Source organism: Toxotes jaculatrix, chromosome 3 (assembly GCF_017976425.1).
Source record: "Toxotes jaculatrix isolate fToxJac2 chromosome 3, fToxJac2.pri, whole genome shotgun sequence".
Taxonomy (NCBI): Eukaryota; Metazoa; Chordata; class Actinopteri; family Toxotidae; genus Toxotes; species Toxotes jaculatrix.
Window position 1 is genome coordinate 25,074,458 of NC_054396.1, and position 17,107 is coordinate 25,091,564.

Sequence of the window (17,107 nt, forward strand, 5' to 3'; positions counted from 1 at the left end):
TTCAGTGCCTGGATGGAAAAAAATGTAACTGTTCTGTTGTAGATATAGATTTTGGTTGACCCCAAAAAGTTCTGACTGTGTCATCAAAGCACCACTCGCCCTGACACCACTGATATCAAGTCGTTCATCAAACACCATCACCTCAATCTCTCTGAGCAGCACGCTGTGACAGCTCGATGCTTTCCATTTCACCCCCTCTGTTCTCTATCTATCTCCCTCCCTTTGATTCGGTCCCTTTTGCTCTGAGTGATGATGTTTTATATCAATCAATCTATCCATCTCTATATCAGGGACCCTCTCTTCAATCTGTGTCATGATCTCCAGCCTTTTGATTCGCTGTGGGCATGGCTGAATAATTAAAAAAAGAAAAAAGAAAAGGAGTGTGTTGGGATTCAGAGCATCAGACAGATCAAACTGAGGAAGCAAGGCGAGGCTGACAGCTACGGGGCTGCTGTATAAAAGGAGCAGTGAGGCTGCAAGAAGATGCTAATTCTCCCCTTTTCAAAGCAGAGATCCTTCTCTGGGCAAAAAAGGAGTTGTTGACCTCCTTCCCCTGGGTGATCTTATTCAGCTGAGTGCATTTAATAGATCCAATAATGATCCACAACAGGATTCACCATGGAAAATACTTCGTTAAATGTACATTTAAGTAAGTTTGTGTAAGTTTATTATTTACTATTTAACACGAAATAAACCTCATGCCATTTTTGATTTGGATGAAATATTTTAAATTCACAGGGATGTTTTTTACTCCTGGCTGTTACAGTTGAGTACTTTTGTCATTCCATCTGCACATTTCTGAACCTGTTCATAATCTCATAGTCTCTCGTCATTTCCAACTGGGAAGAGGTGAACATGTCCTAATCGCCTTTCTCTACACCCCCCTGCTCCCATCATCCCTCTGGGGGCAGCCAGCATGAGAGCTAATCCCTTTGCAGCTAATGAGGGCAGAAAGAATCAGGACTTGCCCTGACTTCTGCGCATATTTCCATTAGGGTTCTCAAATTCCTCTCCGCACAGCCTCACAGATATGACTACAATGGCCGAAAAGGCCCGAGGAGTGTGCAGGAGCTGAAGACTGTTGGAAATGAATGAACTTGAGAGTGAGACCAGCCATAGTGGTCAATTTTATGGAAGGAAAAATCTCCAATAAAGTCAGGAAGGACTGTGCCCAGCAAATTTACATACTAATTAGAAGCACATGAAACCAAGCTTTTCACTTTACATGAAAGATCCCACATTATCCACAATTACCTCAGCATACAACTAAAAACTGTTTGAATCCTGTCAAAGTAGTGACATAACCCATAATGACTATCATTAAAAATTAGAGGCATATATGAGTGTTTTATATCGGCGCCCATTTGCTTTGTTCTAACATTTTGTGAAACAAAGCCACAATTCTTTGGCTTGTTGGGACTTCTTATTTTTACCAGACGTGACAGCAGGGATGGTATTGTTTTCACCCTGTGAGTCTGTGTGTGTGTGTCATTATGATAAAATGTGCACCTGGAAACACCTTAATGCAGGAACTACTACTGAGGTGGTTTTGAATACTCTGCCAGGTGTTTATATGTTTGCTGGTCTGGCATATACATGGACACCAGAAATAAAGACAAGTATGTCTTCATCAGGCTTCCCTGACCCACGAGAACAGCTTTAGATTTCCAGTGTGTTAAGGATTTTGATCTGACTGGGTAGTCAGTGTTGACGTACTGGTATTTGGGTCAATTTGTAGAGCAATTAGCCACATCTTTCTCTGCTGTGTAGTGAAAGTCATTGAAAACTGCACAGTGTGTACTCTGTCTTGTCACTTTATTATTGCTGTTTGGAAACTCGTCTCTTTGCATGCAGGGATTTGGACAGAAATCAGCACTGCAAATACAAACAGTCCAAAAGGCCATACTGGTGAGGGCACACTGTTAAAGGTACAGGTGTGACAAAAAAAAAAAAAAAAAACTCTTAATGTGTTTAAAGGCTTCTTCTTGCCAAAATGCTGAGTAATGGTTTGTAAAACAAGATTTTACAATGCTGGAAAGCTTTCACAGCTACAACAATTTTACCTTTCATCAACAACTGTGAAATAAAAAGTAGAAACACGGTGTTCACATTGGAAAGTAATCCACCTGGAATGTGAGCTTGCATTTATTTGATTGGCCAACATCTTGCTGATGGTGCATTGTGTTGCAACAAAGGTTGAGTTGGGTTCGGACTTGCTCAGTCCTGAAGACGGCTGTGGGTTTTCTCAAGAGGCAACTGTTGGTATCAGCCTTATGGAGGTTGTTTGGTTTGTCATCAAGTTGTCCTTTGTTAATCCAGATCAGTAAATTTTCTGTTCACTTTTGGTCACTCTGTTCAGTGTTTACTTTTGCCATTTGCAAACATTTATGTAAAGCTGAAGTTTATTTGGAAAGCTTTAGGAGGCGCCGGTAGAAATTTTGCCAGAGTCCATTTTCTCCTAATCTCTAGGCTGGAGATGACCAGTGCAGTGTTCGCACAACCCACTGCCAGAGTGGACACAATTATGAGAATACTTGCCTTCCTTTCCTTCAACCCAACTTATCTGCTTCTGTTAGTTAGTTACATCCAACATTTAGCAGATGTTTTTTGACCTGAGAAAAGGTCACGTCTTAATTACACAGAATTATGGACTGTGGCTGTTGTGAAGCGTTCGTATTTCTATATTATTAAGCAACAACTAGGATACTGTGTATACTGCACAGTATACAGAAAGTCTTCCATTTGTATTTACACCTTAAATGTTGTATCAAAGAGGAAACTGGTAATTATAATAACTCTAATATAACATGAGTGAACATGTTCATGTCAGTCAGGACATTACTCATCCACTGCATTGAAATCTAAGGATCCTGCTGCTGCTCGCAGTGAAAATGACACCACTGCCTCTGCAACAAAGAATTTCCCATGGAAATTCATGGAACAAGGTGTGTGTAGAAATCAGGTTAATTTATGTGTTGCAGTATATAACAACAAGAATGAGGTGTGACTTTCACTTAAAGGCAAAGTTCAGTCAGGAACATTCTTGTCACGCATTCAACTCACTCTTTATTTTTGCAACCATAGTACCACAATAAACGTGTAATAGTTGTTCTAGAGTGCTCTCTAAGAATTCCAGGGGAAAAAATAGAGAAAATATGATAATATATGGTTGGATCTTCTATTTCCAATGAAGTGAATACCTTCTGTCCCTCTATCAGCTATAATAGCCCTTAGTTCCTCCTAGGGAATGTGTGTGCTGGCAACAAGAACATTTTTCCAAGATAAGATGGATAACATGTGGATGAATGTTGGGTGAATGGATGTTGCTGCCACTAGAAAAATAAAAGTCTTGGTTTTTGTCCAGGGTCTTAAATTTTTATCATCCTGATAAACAAGAAGCTCTTTCAACAAGCTCTTACAGGAGCTTCTCAACTCCCGGCGGTGTACACTACAATACAGTAGAATAGTAGTAACTCTACATAGCAAAGGTGGAGGCAGTGTCATATTGTCAAATGTATCTGGTGTATATGAACAGGCCATAGCAACAATAATAATGTTTTTGCAGATATCAGATAAGAAAAAAAACCAAACAAACCAGAAGCCAAAGAAAGAACCATGTGGAACACCTATGAGAAGATATCTGCGATTGTGACCCAAGGAGTTCTGTTTGATTGATAAATTTAAGCGTCAGGCAGTATCCCTGATCCCAGCCCATTTGCATCAAAGCTGAGATATGCTGTTCAGGATGTTTTCCTGTGTTTTGCTCTTCTCATGGATTCAGGAATGGGCTGCAACATCCTGCAGCCCTGTGAAGAATAGGACCAACAGGAAATAAACAGATTTCATTTTTAATGAAATCAAGATTCGAGGCCAAACATTATGCTGTTGTTCTGATGGACCAGGCGAGTCAAACTGGTTGAAAGTGCAGCAAATTCCTCCCATTTCTCCCATTTGTTTTCCAAAGCAATATGAGAAAATAAGTACATGAGTATCTCTGTTAAACATCCTTGTGAAGCTATTTTTTTTTTAAAAGCTACTTCTGCACAGGTTACTGGACAGAGGTCTGACTAAAGAGTAATGTACAGTACAGTTTATACAATACTGTTTTCCCAGGGAGATTTTTTTCACACCAGATTTCATGCTCAGGGAGCAAGTATACAGGTCACCACTGTATCAACACTGTTGGTCAGACAGACACAACCTCCCAGCACGACCGAGGCAGGCAGACGCGGCTGCATAGCAGTGGTGAGGCTGAGTTGAGGCTCTTTGATTACAGTACAGTTAATCTCAGCCAAATACCCAAAGGGCCGTTTGTTGTGCAGCAGTGAGCTGTGGACTACAACTCTCATTCATGTCTACTGACATTTTTATTGTCCATCATGTGTCACCTCTGAGACGCCTCTGATGGGACTGGGCTCAAAAAATTCAGCATTCAAACCAAAGTCAAACCTTTAAACCTGCACCAACACAAACTGAGTGCCCAGGGCTACAGCGTGTAACTGATGACAACACCATCAGTTAACACCAAAAACTAAAACTTTAAGTCTGTTCGGTTCTATGCTTCCCCTCTGCTCCAGCATTCCTTACTCTTACATTTCCTGAGAGCTCCAGAGATTTGAATTGGAGGAGAGCTTTTTTTTTTTTGCTCTTTTGGTCTCCTGGTTCCCACATTTCCCCCCTGCCCTTTCCTTTGAGACCCTTCTCACCTTCCCCACCCAGCGTCTCCACAGCTGCGTGCATAAGATAATCTACATAGTGAACACAGCACTATCGCCTTCTTGTTACCTTGAGGAACCCAGTTGGAGAGAGGAGACACAGAGTTAACCTTTAATGAGCTTTTTAAGCCAGAAAGTAGTCACTGCAATAGATTAACCAGGACAGATAGAAATATCATTAGACTTGTCAGAGTTCACATCAGTTCCTGTATCTGAGGTCTCTTCTTCCAGCAGCAGGAAGAAGGATTTCCTGTAGGGAGGAGTTCACATCACATCAGCTATGAATTCACCATGCTCACCAAGATTATGTCAGTTATGCTGTATACAACATCAGCACAGTACAATACCATGTAAATAACAAAAGCCGTACCACAAGGCAAAATGGAAAAACTCATTACTTTTGTAATGTGCACTGTTCAAACTATCAAAATAGAAATGCAAATTAAAAAATGTAAAATACTGTCTGTACTTTATAAGTCGACTAACATGCTTTTTCAGAACACCCGGGGCAGGCAGTGGTTAAGTCAATACAAAATTCATGTTTTTCCTTCAGCTTTTGTATGATTGAAAAACAACATGAACACACCATAGGCTGTGGGTTGGTGGTTTTATTCAGCACAGATGAGGTGACCTTTTTGCATCATCCAGCTTTAACCGTAACAATCCTTTAGGGGTTTCTAGAGAAGATCAACTAAAACAAAACATCTTTTTAATCTTGCACGTGACATTTTCTGTGGCCAGATCCCAGACCCCCGGGTCTGGGATCTGGCTTTGACCAAAGAGAGGCAAAGCCAGCAAGGGGGTTTCACCCATGATGAAGTCACAGAATGAAGTGTTTTTCATCATGACTCAACATTGATCTGTTCTATGAACTGATAAAACACAGCAATTCCCGAGACACTGGCAGGGCGAGAAAACCAATCATCCAGTGCTCCCTCAACATCTCTGTTTTTGTCTTGAGTAATCACACGTCACAATCCGGATCGCTGGCTTTTCGATTTTTTGCTGCAGGGCCGGCTTCAGCTGAGTAGCGCACTTTGGCCGATGTCCCAAAACTGCCATATTCATCTGATGATCACAGAAGACCACAACTTGCCAAGTACAGTTAATATCCAATTAACCTGATTGGTGAACCCGAATCCCTTGTCCCACAGGCTGCTACTGTTGATAATGCCCCCAATTAAAACACAATATTTGTTACGTGGCAATTAACAGTAGGTCCAGTTACTCTTCGGTAGAACGGGTTGCTTTCTGTTTGCTTATTCAAGATGGCAGCATATGAATTGCTGCGTGAGATTCTGCTGAGACAGAGGACTCTTTCATGTGTGGTAATAAGTGACTGTTGGGATCCATTTATTCCTGAACAAACCTTGGGGGTAAATCATTATATACACATTCTTCCCTTCAGCAGACTGGATCTGTCTATGAAAGCAAACATGCAGTTTTCTGTAGACTAAACTCTATGAGTTCTGGCAAACATCTGCTTGAATTTTACTCTACGGCCCCATGAAGATATCTTTTTTTGTGGGCACTGTGGGATTATGGCTTTACATTCCTCATCAGTCTCTCTCATCTTCCCCATTTTCTAAAACCTCTTGTGTTTTTGTCTTTTGCTCGTCCGACTCGTCTAAGCATGAGTGTGTTGGAAAGTAAAAGGCCATTGTAAAGTATGAGTTACAAAACATGATGATAACCAGACAGTAATCAGAAGGTAATCCTATGTTTCTGAAACCCAGATCTTCTATCTGTCCATCTGGCTATTAAATGGGATTAACCATTGAAAACTAAGGGGGTAGGGAAACACAACCAAAGACAGAGGGTGCAGTAAGAAAGAAAAAGAAGAGAGAAAGCTTAGAAATAATTGGTTTACTTTCTTGTAATAGTTGTTTCTGTTTTTATTTTTCAATGATAAGAACCATTTTGTTATTCTGTTCGGCCATTTTGTTTATTATAGTGTGAAACTTTGCACCATGTCCAGTGACACTGTGCTGTGCAACTTCCTGAAGAGACTGTTCCTGAGACTGACTCTTACTTTTTGTACTTCTAGCATAAATTACATTCATTTTATAAATGGAGGTCAATCAGAGGAACTCAACGTTCAGACCAGCTAATTTCGAGTGCATGTGGATGCTCATGTTTCCTTTTCTTATGATATGGCTGTGAAACCTGCGTGGGAGGACATGTTAGCCAGCCACACGAAACAAAGATCGAATGGCTGCTCATGACAATCACTGACCGGGTTACGTTTGTTTGCCATTCCAGTTGCTCTGACACATTATTTGGATGAAGCGCATTTCAATTGAGGAGTCAAATTTCAAACTTAATTTAGTGTGTCCAAAACAATGAGTATCTAGTGCCTATACATCTTTTAATGCAAATGTTTGTTTTGATTTTTGTGTTGCCCGTCATCTTGGAAGAATAGAGACATTTCTCACATCATTTCTTCCTTGCAGAGATGAACAGATGAAAATATTTAGAAATGCACAAAAAGACTTGTGTTCGTATATTATTCTGTGTATAACAAAACACAACTGTGCTTTTTAAGATTTCGCAAACATCTACTTCAGGAACAAAATAACATGGCTCCAAAACCGGCAGATAAGACAAAATACAACAGAAATCTAAAAACATAAAATGAAAAAGACAGTTGTGGGTACCACTGTCATGTAACTTAAAGCTTGGTCTACAGTACAATTAATATTTATTCTTTCACAGATATAGTCCACCAAACGAGGTGTCCTTGGTAGGCAAGGACAGAGAATTTGCTACAAAAAAAACCCCAAGCCTTATTTCCTATCATTTAACCAGCCGACCACTTTTCTTTTAATCTTTAGCATTATTGCATTTAACCTTTACAGCTTCTATTTATAGTGTTATTTTTCCGATTCCATCGAGGGGAGACTTTAGAGATTTCAACCTTGTGTTTTGTTTTATCTTGGGAACAGATGGGCCAACCTTTAAAAACAAATGCAACGGATTTGCTGCTTCTTTAGCAATAAACAACCTTGATGCCAGGTCACATTTTCGGCTAAACGCTAAAGATGGATCTAATTATTTGTCACACAGGCCAGATCACTGTTCAGAAGAAAAACATCCTCCTTCAGACTGGGGAACTGGTTCTACTGTGAAACTTTCCTTTGCATAAGTCTTTTAAGATGAAGTATGATCCCAGAGGGCAAGGTAGGACAGATGTACTAAGCATATGAGGTTTGAAATTTCTTTGTTGAATGTAAATTTGATCATTGTGTAACTTGTCACTTTCTCGTGTTAGTTTAAGCCAAAATGCAAATGTAACTGAATATGGATTTACAGTTGACAAGGAAATGATCACATTTCAGTTCACATTTTCACTCCTGAAAGGCTGTTAAATGACAGACCGCACCAAGTGGATAAATTAAACTTACTTAAAAATATATGAGGATTCGTCCACCTACTCATTGGGATGACTGAAGAGTGATTCTGTAGCTTCATCTTTTCAGCTGACCAGTCTTTTTATTTCAGACCAGACTTAGCTAACTTGCATTCCAGACTGGTTTTGTAAGTTAAAAGTTGAGTCACATTAAATCTTTTTCCATAACAACCAGCTGTCAGCCCTATTTTAGGCAAGGATGAGTTTGTCACCTCAAAGAAACTTCCCGGCCCTTTAAAACAACCAAAGCCATAAAGTCCGTTAACATTAATATATAAAACGACCAGGACACGAAATCAAGACCACAAAGACGACAAAGTTCGAAGACAACAGAAAGACAAAATAAACTCCCAGTCTGAGAGGCATCTCAAGACCAGCAACCCCCATAAGCCTCTCCCCTCTTATGCTGGCACTTCATCTCCAGGTCAGGTGTGCCTCATTACGACTGATCAGGTAGCACCTGGGCAGAACTACAGCGAAGACAGGAGAGGAAAAGGGACAAACAGAGCACCAGGAACACATACAGCTGGAACAACCTGGTTCAAGTAAAGTTCTGGCATTTGGTAGCCTGGGATGTCAGGATATATACATATTTTAAATTACAGGAATTCTGATTGATGTTTTAGAGAACGAACAATTAACTGAGAAAATAATCTGCAAAATACTCAGAAATTAAATCAGCATTAGCTGGAGCTCTGCCGACATCAGACTGGGAGCTGAGGCTTAGAACAATAATTTCTTTAGAGGTCATACTGTCATCACATGTTCAGTGTATTGGCAAAGTGACTGATAAAATAAAACAGCTCATTGCTCACTGGAATTTTATTTTCAATCCTCCCGAGAAATCATCAAAAGAGAGAGGAAACCATCAAATTTACAACTAAGTTTGTATGATTTACGTTGTCTTGGGAACGCAGGAAGTAGGATATTCCAAAAAACAAAACAAAAAACACATTATCCCACACAGTGCCTGTGTTCACCTGAACCCCCTGTAAGATCAACATTTAATGGCAAGAAAAGCAGACGAAAAATTAAAATAAAGCCTTTGAAATAGCCCCAAAATGTGGCAGCCAGAAATGGAATGTGAACACTACAACACCTAGAACCTTCTGTTACTTAGGCTACTACTATTGATATTTTTCAACGGAGCAAGTTGAAAAGTGTTCTCATTTTTTTCAGATTTTAAAATATTGAAATTAAAGAGTGTGTAGCACCTATGCTATTGGCAGCGTATCCACCAGAGTACACGTGTATATTTGAAATGGTTTGGCTTTATGCTTTTTGACAACTGTAGAGAGTACTTCAGAAAAGATGATTTGTAAACTATTAACCTTTCGGAGACTTTCATGTGGAGGCAAGGATCATACTTGGCAGCACGTAATCTGGCTAAATCAGATTCGGGATGCTTCGGGCAGCATTGAGGCCAGGACTTGGTCAGGCACATGCTGTATCCATCAGTAAACTATGTGTTGGGTGCTGACATGATTATGTGTCTCAGTGTCTCTCAAACCCCTTAAATTGCTCTAAGAACTAAGAATGGTTGTTGATGATATAAAGTGAAGGGTGATTTAGTGATTGCCTGGTCCCGTATAATTCATATCTCTAATTTATTCAGAAAGTTTGTAACTTTCCTGTTTGTGATTCAGAAACCAGGGAGAGCTCAGTAAGCAGTGCATTTATCCTGTCAGGTTTAGGTCCATTTTGATGAATGAGTGGAGGAGAGAACTGTTCACCAAATCATCTATTAAACATCCTACTTAAAATTAAGCCGGTCGAGATAATTCATTCACGACCACAATGAGCGTGGTGGGATGGGTTTGTCAAGATAAGACAGACTGTTGAGGAATGACGCCAAGAGACAGACAACCAGGTCAATTGAAGCTTTAATTTGCTAAACACACGTGTGTCCCTCCAAGGTGAGAGGCAATCTGCAGCAGTTGTGCCTGGAATATAGAGTGATTCTGATGAAATGCAGGATCCTTTCACATAAGAGGCTTGTGAAGGACCATGGTACACATTCACAGGTAAGTGTAGCCTATTATCTAACAAAACAGGATGCGGGAGGGAACAGGATATTAATCATTTGCTAAATCCCTCCCCCAAACAGTGAGCACCTAGTCATAGCTTAGCAAGGCTGAGCAGGCCTGTCAGACTTTGGATTTTTATATTATATATCATTATGCTTAAAAAAAAAAGCTAGCACGTTCACTGTGTAGCATTTCCCCACGGTCACAGGCGTTTCTGGATGCTGCCAGAGGCTACGATTAGCAGCTCTTTCCTTTTCTTTATTGAAGGGGAAGTTTACACCCTGGCAACCCCCCCGGTGCTGCCTGATTTTGCAGCACTGGGTGGGCATGATGTTCACAAAACACATTGTTTCGACTCCGATTAGTCCTGCCAGCTACTTGCATCCCCTGTCTGAAACCAACATTGGGTAAGAATTAGTAAGAATTCTGAGCGGTAGATCTGTCAGCATGATCACTGAAAAGCGCCATGAAAGAATGGGAAGCTTCCTCAAATGGTGTGGTTAAAGTAGCTGTAGGAGGCAGGGTTTAGAGAACAGTCAACTGACACATTTAGTAGTATTCCCAGTACCCTGTTGAAATTTATGAAGATAGGCTTCCAGAGGAGGGACTGAGGAAAGTACAAAAGATTGACTCATTTTATTTGACGACAACAGCATCTTGTTTTCAAGTTTGTATTGATGGCTTTAGTGCAAATGGGTGACATCAATTTATGACTAAAACCTTGGAAAATGAAAAAACTCATAACTCTTTCAGTGACTGTCAGTCTTTGAAAGGTGATGACTGGAGGTTGGTTCTGTGCAAGCCTAAAACACTCCAAACTGAAAATACACATTTTCACTCACTTGCTTTTCCTTTACAGACTTACAACAAGATAGTCTCCGGGTTTAAATCGGATCTGCCAAATGGAGACTTTCCATGTGGACATTACATGCTCTCCCACTGTCCAAAGACATGAACATTAGATGAAATGGGAACTCTAAATCTTGCGTGTGAATGTGACTGTTTTTATCTGTCAGTAAACTGTAAACTGTAAACATGCTTATCTTTAAGTGTGTACTGCGATAGGCTCCAGCAGCTCTGGCCTGAGCAGGCCAAGAAGTATAGCCAAACGAAGAATGGATGCACAGTTCCTGTTATCCATATAAAACAAGTTCTGACAATAAAGCCCTCCAACTTACTCTAGAGAAGAGTTAGGTAACTCTGGGCATGTGTGCCAGCGGATCTTTTTCTTGGCTCCTAGAGACAGGGGACATCAAGAGCTTTACAAGCATGCGGTGTCAAGCTGTACTCTGGTGCACATTTTGTGCTTGTCAAGTTGTCTTTGAGGTTTTAAGTCTATGTTTTTCAATTAAAAAGCAGCCAGGACATAGCATAGGTACCACAAGGGGCAAAATGTGGCCTGGACACAGTAACATGCACTTTCAAACTGATTTACTGTTTACTTTCTGTTATATATGGTGAAGAGTACAATGCCTTACACAGTTTTCCTTTACTTTTGTAGGTGCCTCTGTGCCACTGTCAATTAATGTGGTTATTTACACTATATTTTATTCTGTTGTTTATCTTTTTGTGGTAAACTGAAAATATTACAGCAGATAAGGTGAAGACAGCCCTGAAATCTTTCCAACATTGAATGAAAATAATGTAGTACATCCATATGCCACCAACTGATATCAAGTCTGTGCCATATAGTAAAAATAGTTTAGTGAATTGTGCCCTCTGGTGGGTATAAAGAGGAATGAATACACTGGACACTGAGTATGGTACATAAACAGAATGAGAAATTATATCCATTACACAGACTAAACTGGCATAACTCAATAAAATAAAACATCAGAACAGATGTTTTTAGCATAAAAAGTTGCTGAATTCTTGCACAATTGATTCAATTGTTCTTTCCAAGGCTATGCATGGCTTCTACATACATTAACCAAGCAGACAAACATCCTGTATACAAACAACTTTGCCTGTACAGCCACTGCAACGAACCATAAATTTTGTTTTGATTAATCCTTTAAGTATTTCTGATATATTGATCCATCATTTAGTGCATAAACTGAATATCACTCACTCACTAGGTTCATGTAGAGCTGGGACAAACAGATTTTAATACTTTTTCGCTACTTCTTTATGTTTGTTCCGTTGTGTGTGGAAGAATATATGTCAAGAGATAGATTTAAAAAAAAAAAAAAGAAATCGGGCTCGTCCGGGATTTGAACCCGGGACCTCTCGCACCCTAAGCGAGAATCATACCCCTAGACCAACGAGCCACGTGACACTTGTTGCGCAATTTACAACAAGTAGCTGACGATGTGGACGAAACTTGATAGGTTGAGTACATAATTGTGTGTGTAGCGTGGAAATCGAATAACCGCCAGAGGTCGACATACGCTCGAAAGAAGAAGCTGCTGGCGAGGTGGTGGTGGGCAGGGGTTGTGTGTGTGTGTGTGTGTGTGTGTAGGTGTGTGTGTGTGTGTGTTGGGGGCGGGGGGCAGAGGATCCAAACATGGCGAGAGGACTCACTCCCTGCTCCTTCCGTCTTCGTTTAAATCCTGTAAGACAGACCTTTGGTTATTTGTTTCTGTTTAGAAAGTTTCTGTCTTTTTGATACGAGTGTGGAAACACTTTGTGTTTTTAATGTGTTGAATGTGTTTTGTCTTTTTTGTTGTTGTTGTCAGACTGATTAATCGATTCATTGACTACTCTAGCCAGTGATTACTTTACATTGCCTTCTTTATATACTTTCATTACAGTCTATAATGATGCACGAGTTCCTGTTTCCACTGTGGAGAGGGGAGTTGCTGCTGTATTTACAGTGGCGGTTCTACATTGAATTACCCCCCCCCCCCCCCCCCCCCCCCCCCCACACACACACACACAAACAGCCATGTTTTAACAATATTTGTATTATAACAATCTCCAACTCCAACACTGCCAAAACAACTTAGAAATTAAAGTTATCAGAAATTAAATAAATATACTCTATAAGTGGCAAAAATATACACAATCACACATAACAACAGAAGAGAATAACAATAATATAAAATAAAAACAATATAATTTTATTACTTTAGAATAGTAAAGAAAATAAAAGAATAACACAAACAAAATACAGAATAAATATTCTGAATTGCACAAATCCTTCATCACACAAATGAAAACACACTAAAGGAAATCTAATTATAACATTATTTAAAAAAAACAAAAACAAAAAACAAAAAAAAAAACCCCAAAAAAACTAGAATCACAAGGCCCGCTGCCCGTCCCTTCTGTCGCGGTGCAACTTTATACTTGATTTTCACACACCTCAGAATACAAATAGTACCATTGTTTATAGATAAACTGATTTTAACTTTGTAATTGTCTTGAATGAAAAGTGATTCATCTCCCAAATTGACAATCTTCGATTTGAAAAGTGGAACCAGTGACAGTTTCCATTTTCATTCAGATTTTCTTGTCATTCGCTTTCATTGTCCTTTTTGTCCATTCAGTGGCTTTGAAACAGCACACTTCCTTCGTGTGTGCACATGAGGGTGCATGTGTGTTTGCTTTTGTGTCTGTATAAAGGTATGACAAAGAGTGTGTCAGCATTACTGTATTTTTGAAGTGACAAAACCTGCTTTCAGAGATGCATAGAATACATATTTTTATTATGGAGAGGCCACGTCAGAGTCAATAATGTGTGTGTGTGTATGAACAGCATCTACCAAAAAAATATAAAAAGGGTAAATATCTCAGGGGTTTTCATGTAACTTTTACAATCCAGTATGTTGACCACTGAGCCTTGAGACCCATTTGGCTTGGCTGCTGGGTGACAGGACGTGTTTAGCTCATGTCCGTGGATGTCTTATACACAGCAATGTGGAAGAACTATGGAGGATGGAGCCCCCCCCCCAGGAGGTCTCAGTCGATGTGTTTCTACCAGATGGCAGCCTCAGATCAGACACCCATAGCAGGAGGGGTTGGCACATATTTCACAAGGATCCGAAGGCGAGATGATATACACTGGAAAGTGCAAGGAAAAAATTAAACATCATATAATATTCATCTGACCTAAAAATACATTTTTGTTACACACAAGGGCCAGCTTTCCAGTTTTATGAAATACTGTTAATATTGATAATGGGATCTGTATCCGTCTCAATACAGCAACAAGGGTGCCGCCTGTGTCTAATGAACTTTAATGGTCCCCAAAGACTATTTGCACAGCTTTTCATAGGCCTCTTGTCTGGCATTATCATTCCAGAGCCACTTTATGGTGCAGCAGTTAGAGGATGTGCATAATACAATGTGTAAACAGTGAACTCTAGGAATCCATTAGAGTGCACTGCCTGTGCCTGTTGTGTCTTTAATCTCAAGACTGAGAAAGAGAGAGCGTGTGTCTGAGTAATAAAACTGTAGATTAAACAGCGTCTCTTAAGAGCCTGTGTGTGACTGTTTCCTACATGAATCTGACAAAAGCCAAATGTTGAGACTGATGCTCACTTAGCAAGTAGTTTAGCAGCTGTAGCTCAGGTGATAGAGGAGGAATACTTTGACACTTAATTGTGAAATATGTTTACTCGCTTTCTTGCTGAGAGTAAGATGACTTTTGTCTGTTGGGACTATTGTACAGATTTAACAAATGAGAAATGTTTCCCAGACTGGAAAACTCTGATGGGCAGATTTTATTTCCTTTGCACAGAGCCAGGCAATGCCAAGCTCCACTGGGAATGAATGGACTCACGCTTGAGTGCCGTAAACAGAATGTGGAAGTAGGAAAAGCACTGATAGATGGACTAAAACGTTATTGGCCCAATATGTCACTAACATAACTTCTTATCCATACAATACCCTCTGTAGTGAGCTGTTGTCACATGAATAGTGTTTGCGCATTTAAATGTATATCAGAAAACACATTAGAAGGTAACTTGAGAGGCGCACACTGTAATATAATACCACAAAGGGCTTGTGCCTAAATAAATCTGATATCCAATAACATTTCCATATTTATTTCTTTTTTTATTCCTGGCCCAGTCTTACCTAGTTTGGAGAGAACAAAGCCTCTTCCTTTCCCTTGGCAAACTGGCTGAAAGACTTGCGGCAGGAGAGGGTTGGCGCAAACGGCTACAACACTTGTCTCAGTGAGTTGAGGGCTAACGTAGTCATCCAAATCCATCAGCTCCTTCAGCTGCTTCACTGCCTCCAAGGGGAAACTCTTGTCTCCAACCTGGAGGGGAAGGAACAAGAAGAACTTTGAGGCACAGGGAAAATGTGGTACAGGGGCTTTGATTTGAGGAAGAGAGCATGCTGTACATGTATTTGCTGAATGTACACTCCATCTTGAATTGGAAAAGAGGACTGGATGGCCACTTAAGCTGTAACTTCGAACATGACTGGACTAAATAACTGGTGCTGAAATGCGTTTGTATTGTTAGAGGAGGTGAAACACTTCCCTCTCAAATAGGAACTCAACATCAAACCTACGATTTTTTCTAAGATGCATTTAGAAAATGAAAAACAAAGCAATGACAGAGTGAAAGGAAAGAAACAAAACACACAGCTCAAAAAGATAAAGAATGTCAACAGTATTTCCAAAAACGGGGGATACTCACCTTAACTTGCACACCTAGAGCTCCACCACACACACAGAGCACCAAAACAACGACAGCACTGAGCGATCTCATTTTCAAATGATTCAAGGCGCTTCTCGGTTTAGAGGAGTGTTTCTTCTGTGGTTGCTGTATATCTGTGCTGCCTCTTATAAGGTGTTTGGACAGATTAGTGAGTGATTTATTAACAAAGGCAACTGGCAGGTTGAAGAGAGTAAAGGTAAGGGAACACTGATCGGTCAAAGATAACTAAAGGCTGCTGTACTCTAAGTGCTTTGGATCCTCTTTTTTAGTTTATTACCACTATCCTCTAAATTTGTTTATAACCTCTATCGCTGTTGTTTCCTCCGTCAGCACGATATTTTATTATTGACTTTGGGTTTCACACAAACGCACCAGATCCCTCGGTGCAACCTAATAAATCTCATCAGTTGTCTTTCTCCCACAGATATTCGTCACAGAGCTGTCTGATAAGGAGGAGGCTGTATACCTACAGAGCCAAACCATATAGGTCACTTGTTTGAATAGTTGTGATATTTACAAATGATGACGTTTTCTAGAAGCAAATGGAAACTTTTTATTTGCTTTGACGCACAAAAAAAAGCACCTTTAAATAGAAGTTCCTATAAGCTTAAAATGCTGTGAAGTATCACTTGAGAGGATATTCTACTAAAAATGTAAAAGTGAATATTAGAAAAGTAAAAAGAAACACACATACAGCAGCTTGGGTTTGAGATCTTTCACAAAGCCTAACAATGGATAAATGTCAAATCTGTTTATGAGACCCAGTCAGCAGCCTCTCAACATTGACACTGAATTGTGTTATGACTGTGTGAACCCAAAGACATTGTTTCAGACCCATCAGTCATAAAATTGACCTTTTTTTTTTCTCCTGCTGAGTTAAACGAAGAAATGGAGGCGTCAGCTTTCTTTATTTCTTTGCATTGCTTTATAACTCTTCTTTAAAACTTTGAGACAGTATAAGAGAAACAAAGTATGCAAACAATTACTTGCAGGTCTGTACAATATAAATGTAAATAAGTGTACATTAATATGTGACCTTTCACTTTCGAATACTTGCTGTTTTTGCTGGAGACTCTTTTCCTTGGTCTTTTGTTTTAAATTAGATTTGACCGTGTTTTGTGAAAAATGGATGGTTGAAAGATGGATAACACAAAATTCAAAATGATGGCCTATGTTGTTCCCTGGAACTTACAGGACTACAATATGTATATGCAGCACAAATCTCCCACAGAACACACCTATATACACAGACACACGTAACATAGCTGTTAATGAAAAACTGTGAAGTAACCAGACAAGTATTGTTTGGAAAATCAATGAATACTGTGGAAGATTTCCATC

General features: G+C 39.8%; 1 protein-coding gene and 1 non-coding gene across 2 annotated transcripts; both read right to left on the reverse strand.

Annotated features, from left to right (window-relative positions):
* Positions 1–12,349: 12,349 nt before the first annotated feature.
* On the reverse strand, positions 12,350–12,421 carry trnap-agg. Its single transcript has one exon. It is a non-coding gene; the product is annotated as a tRNA-Pro (tRNA).
* Positions 12,422–14,085: 1,664 nt separating this feature from the next.
* LOC121179490 (guanylin-like) lies at positions 14,086–15,826 on the reverse strand. Its single transcript, XM_041034379.1, has 3 exons — positions 15,746–15,826; positions 15,174–15,360; positions 14,086–14,156 (listed from the first exon to the last, which is right to left on the reverse strand). The coding sequence occupies exons 1-3, from the start codon at positions 15,815–15,817 to the stop codon at positions 14,086–14,088; spliced, it is 330 nt and encodes a 109-aa protein (XP_040890313.1). The 5' UTR covers positions 15,818–15,826.
* Between the last annotated feature and the right edge of the window lie 1,281 nt (positions 15,827–17,107).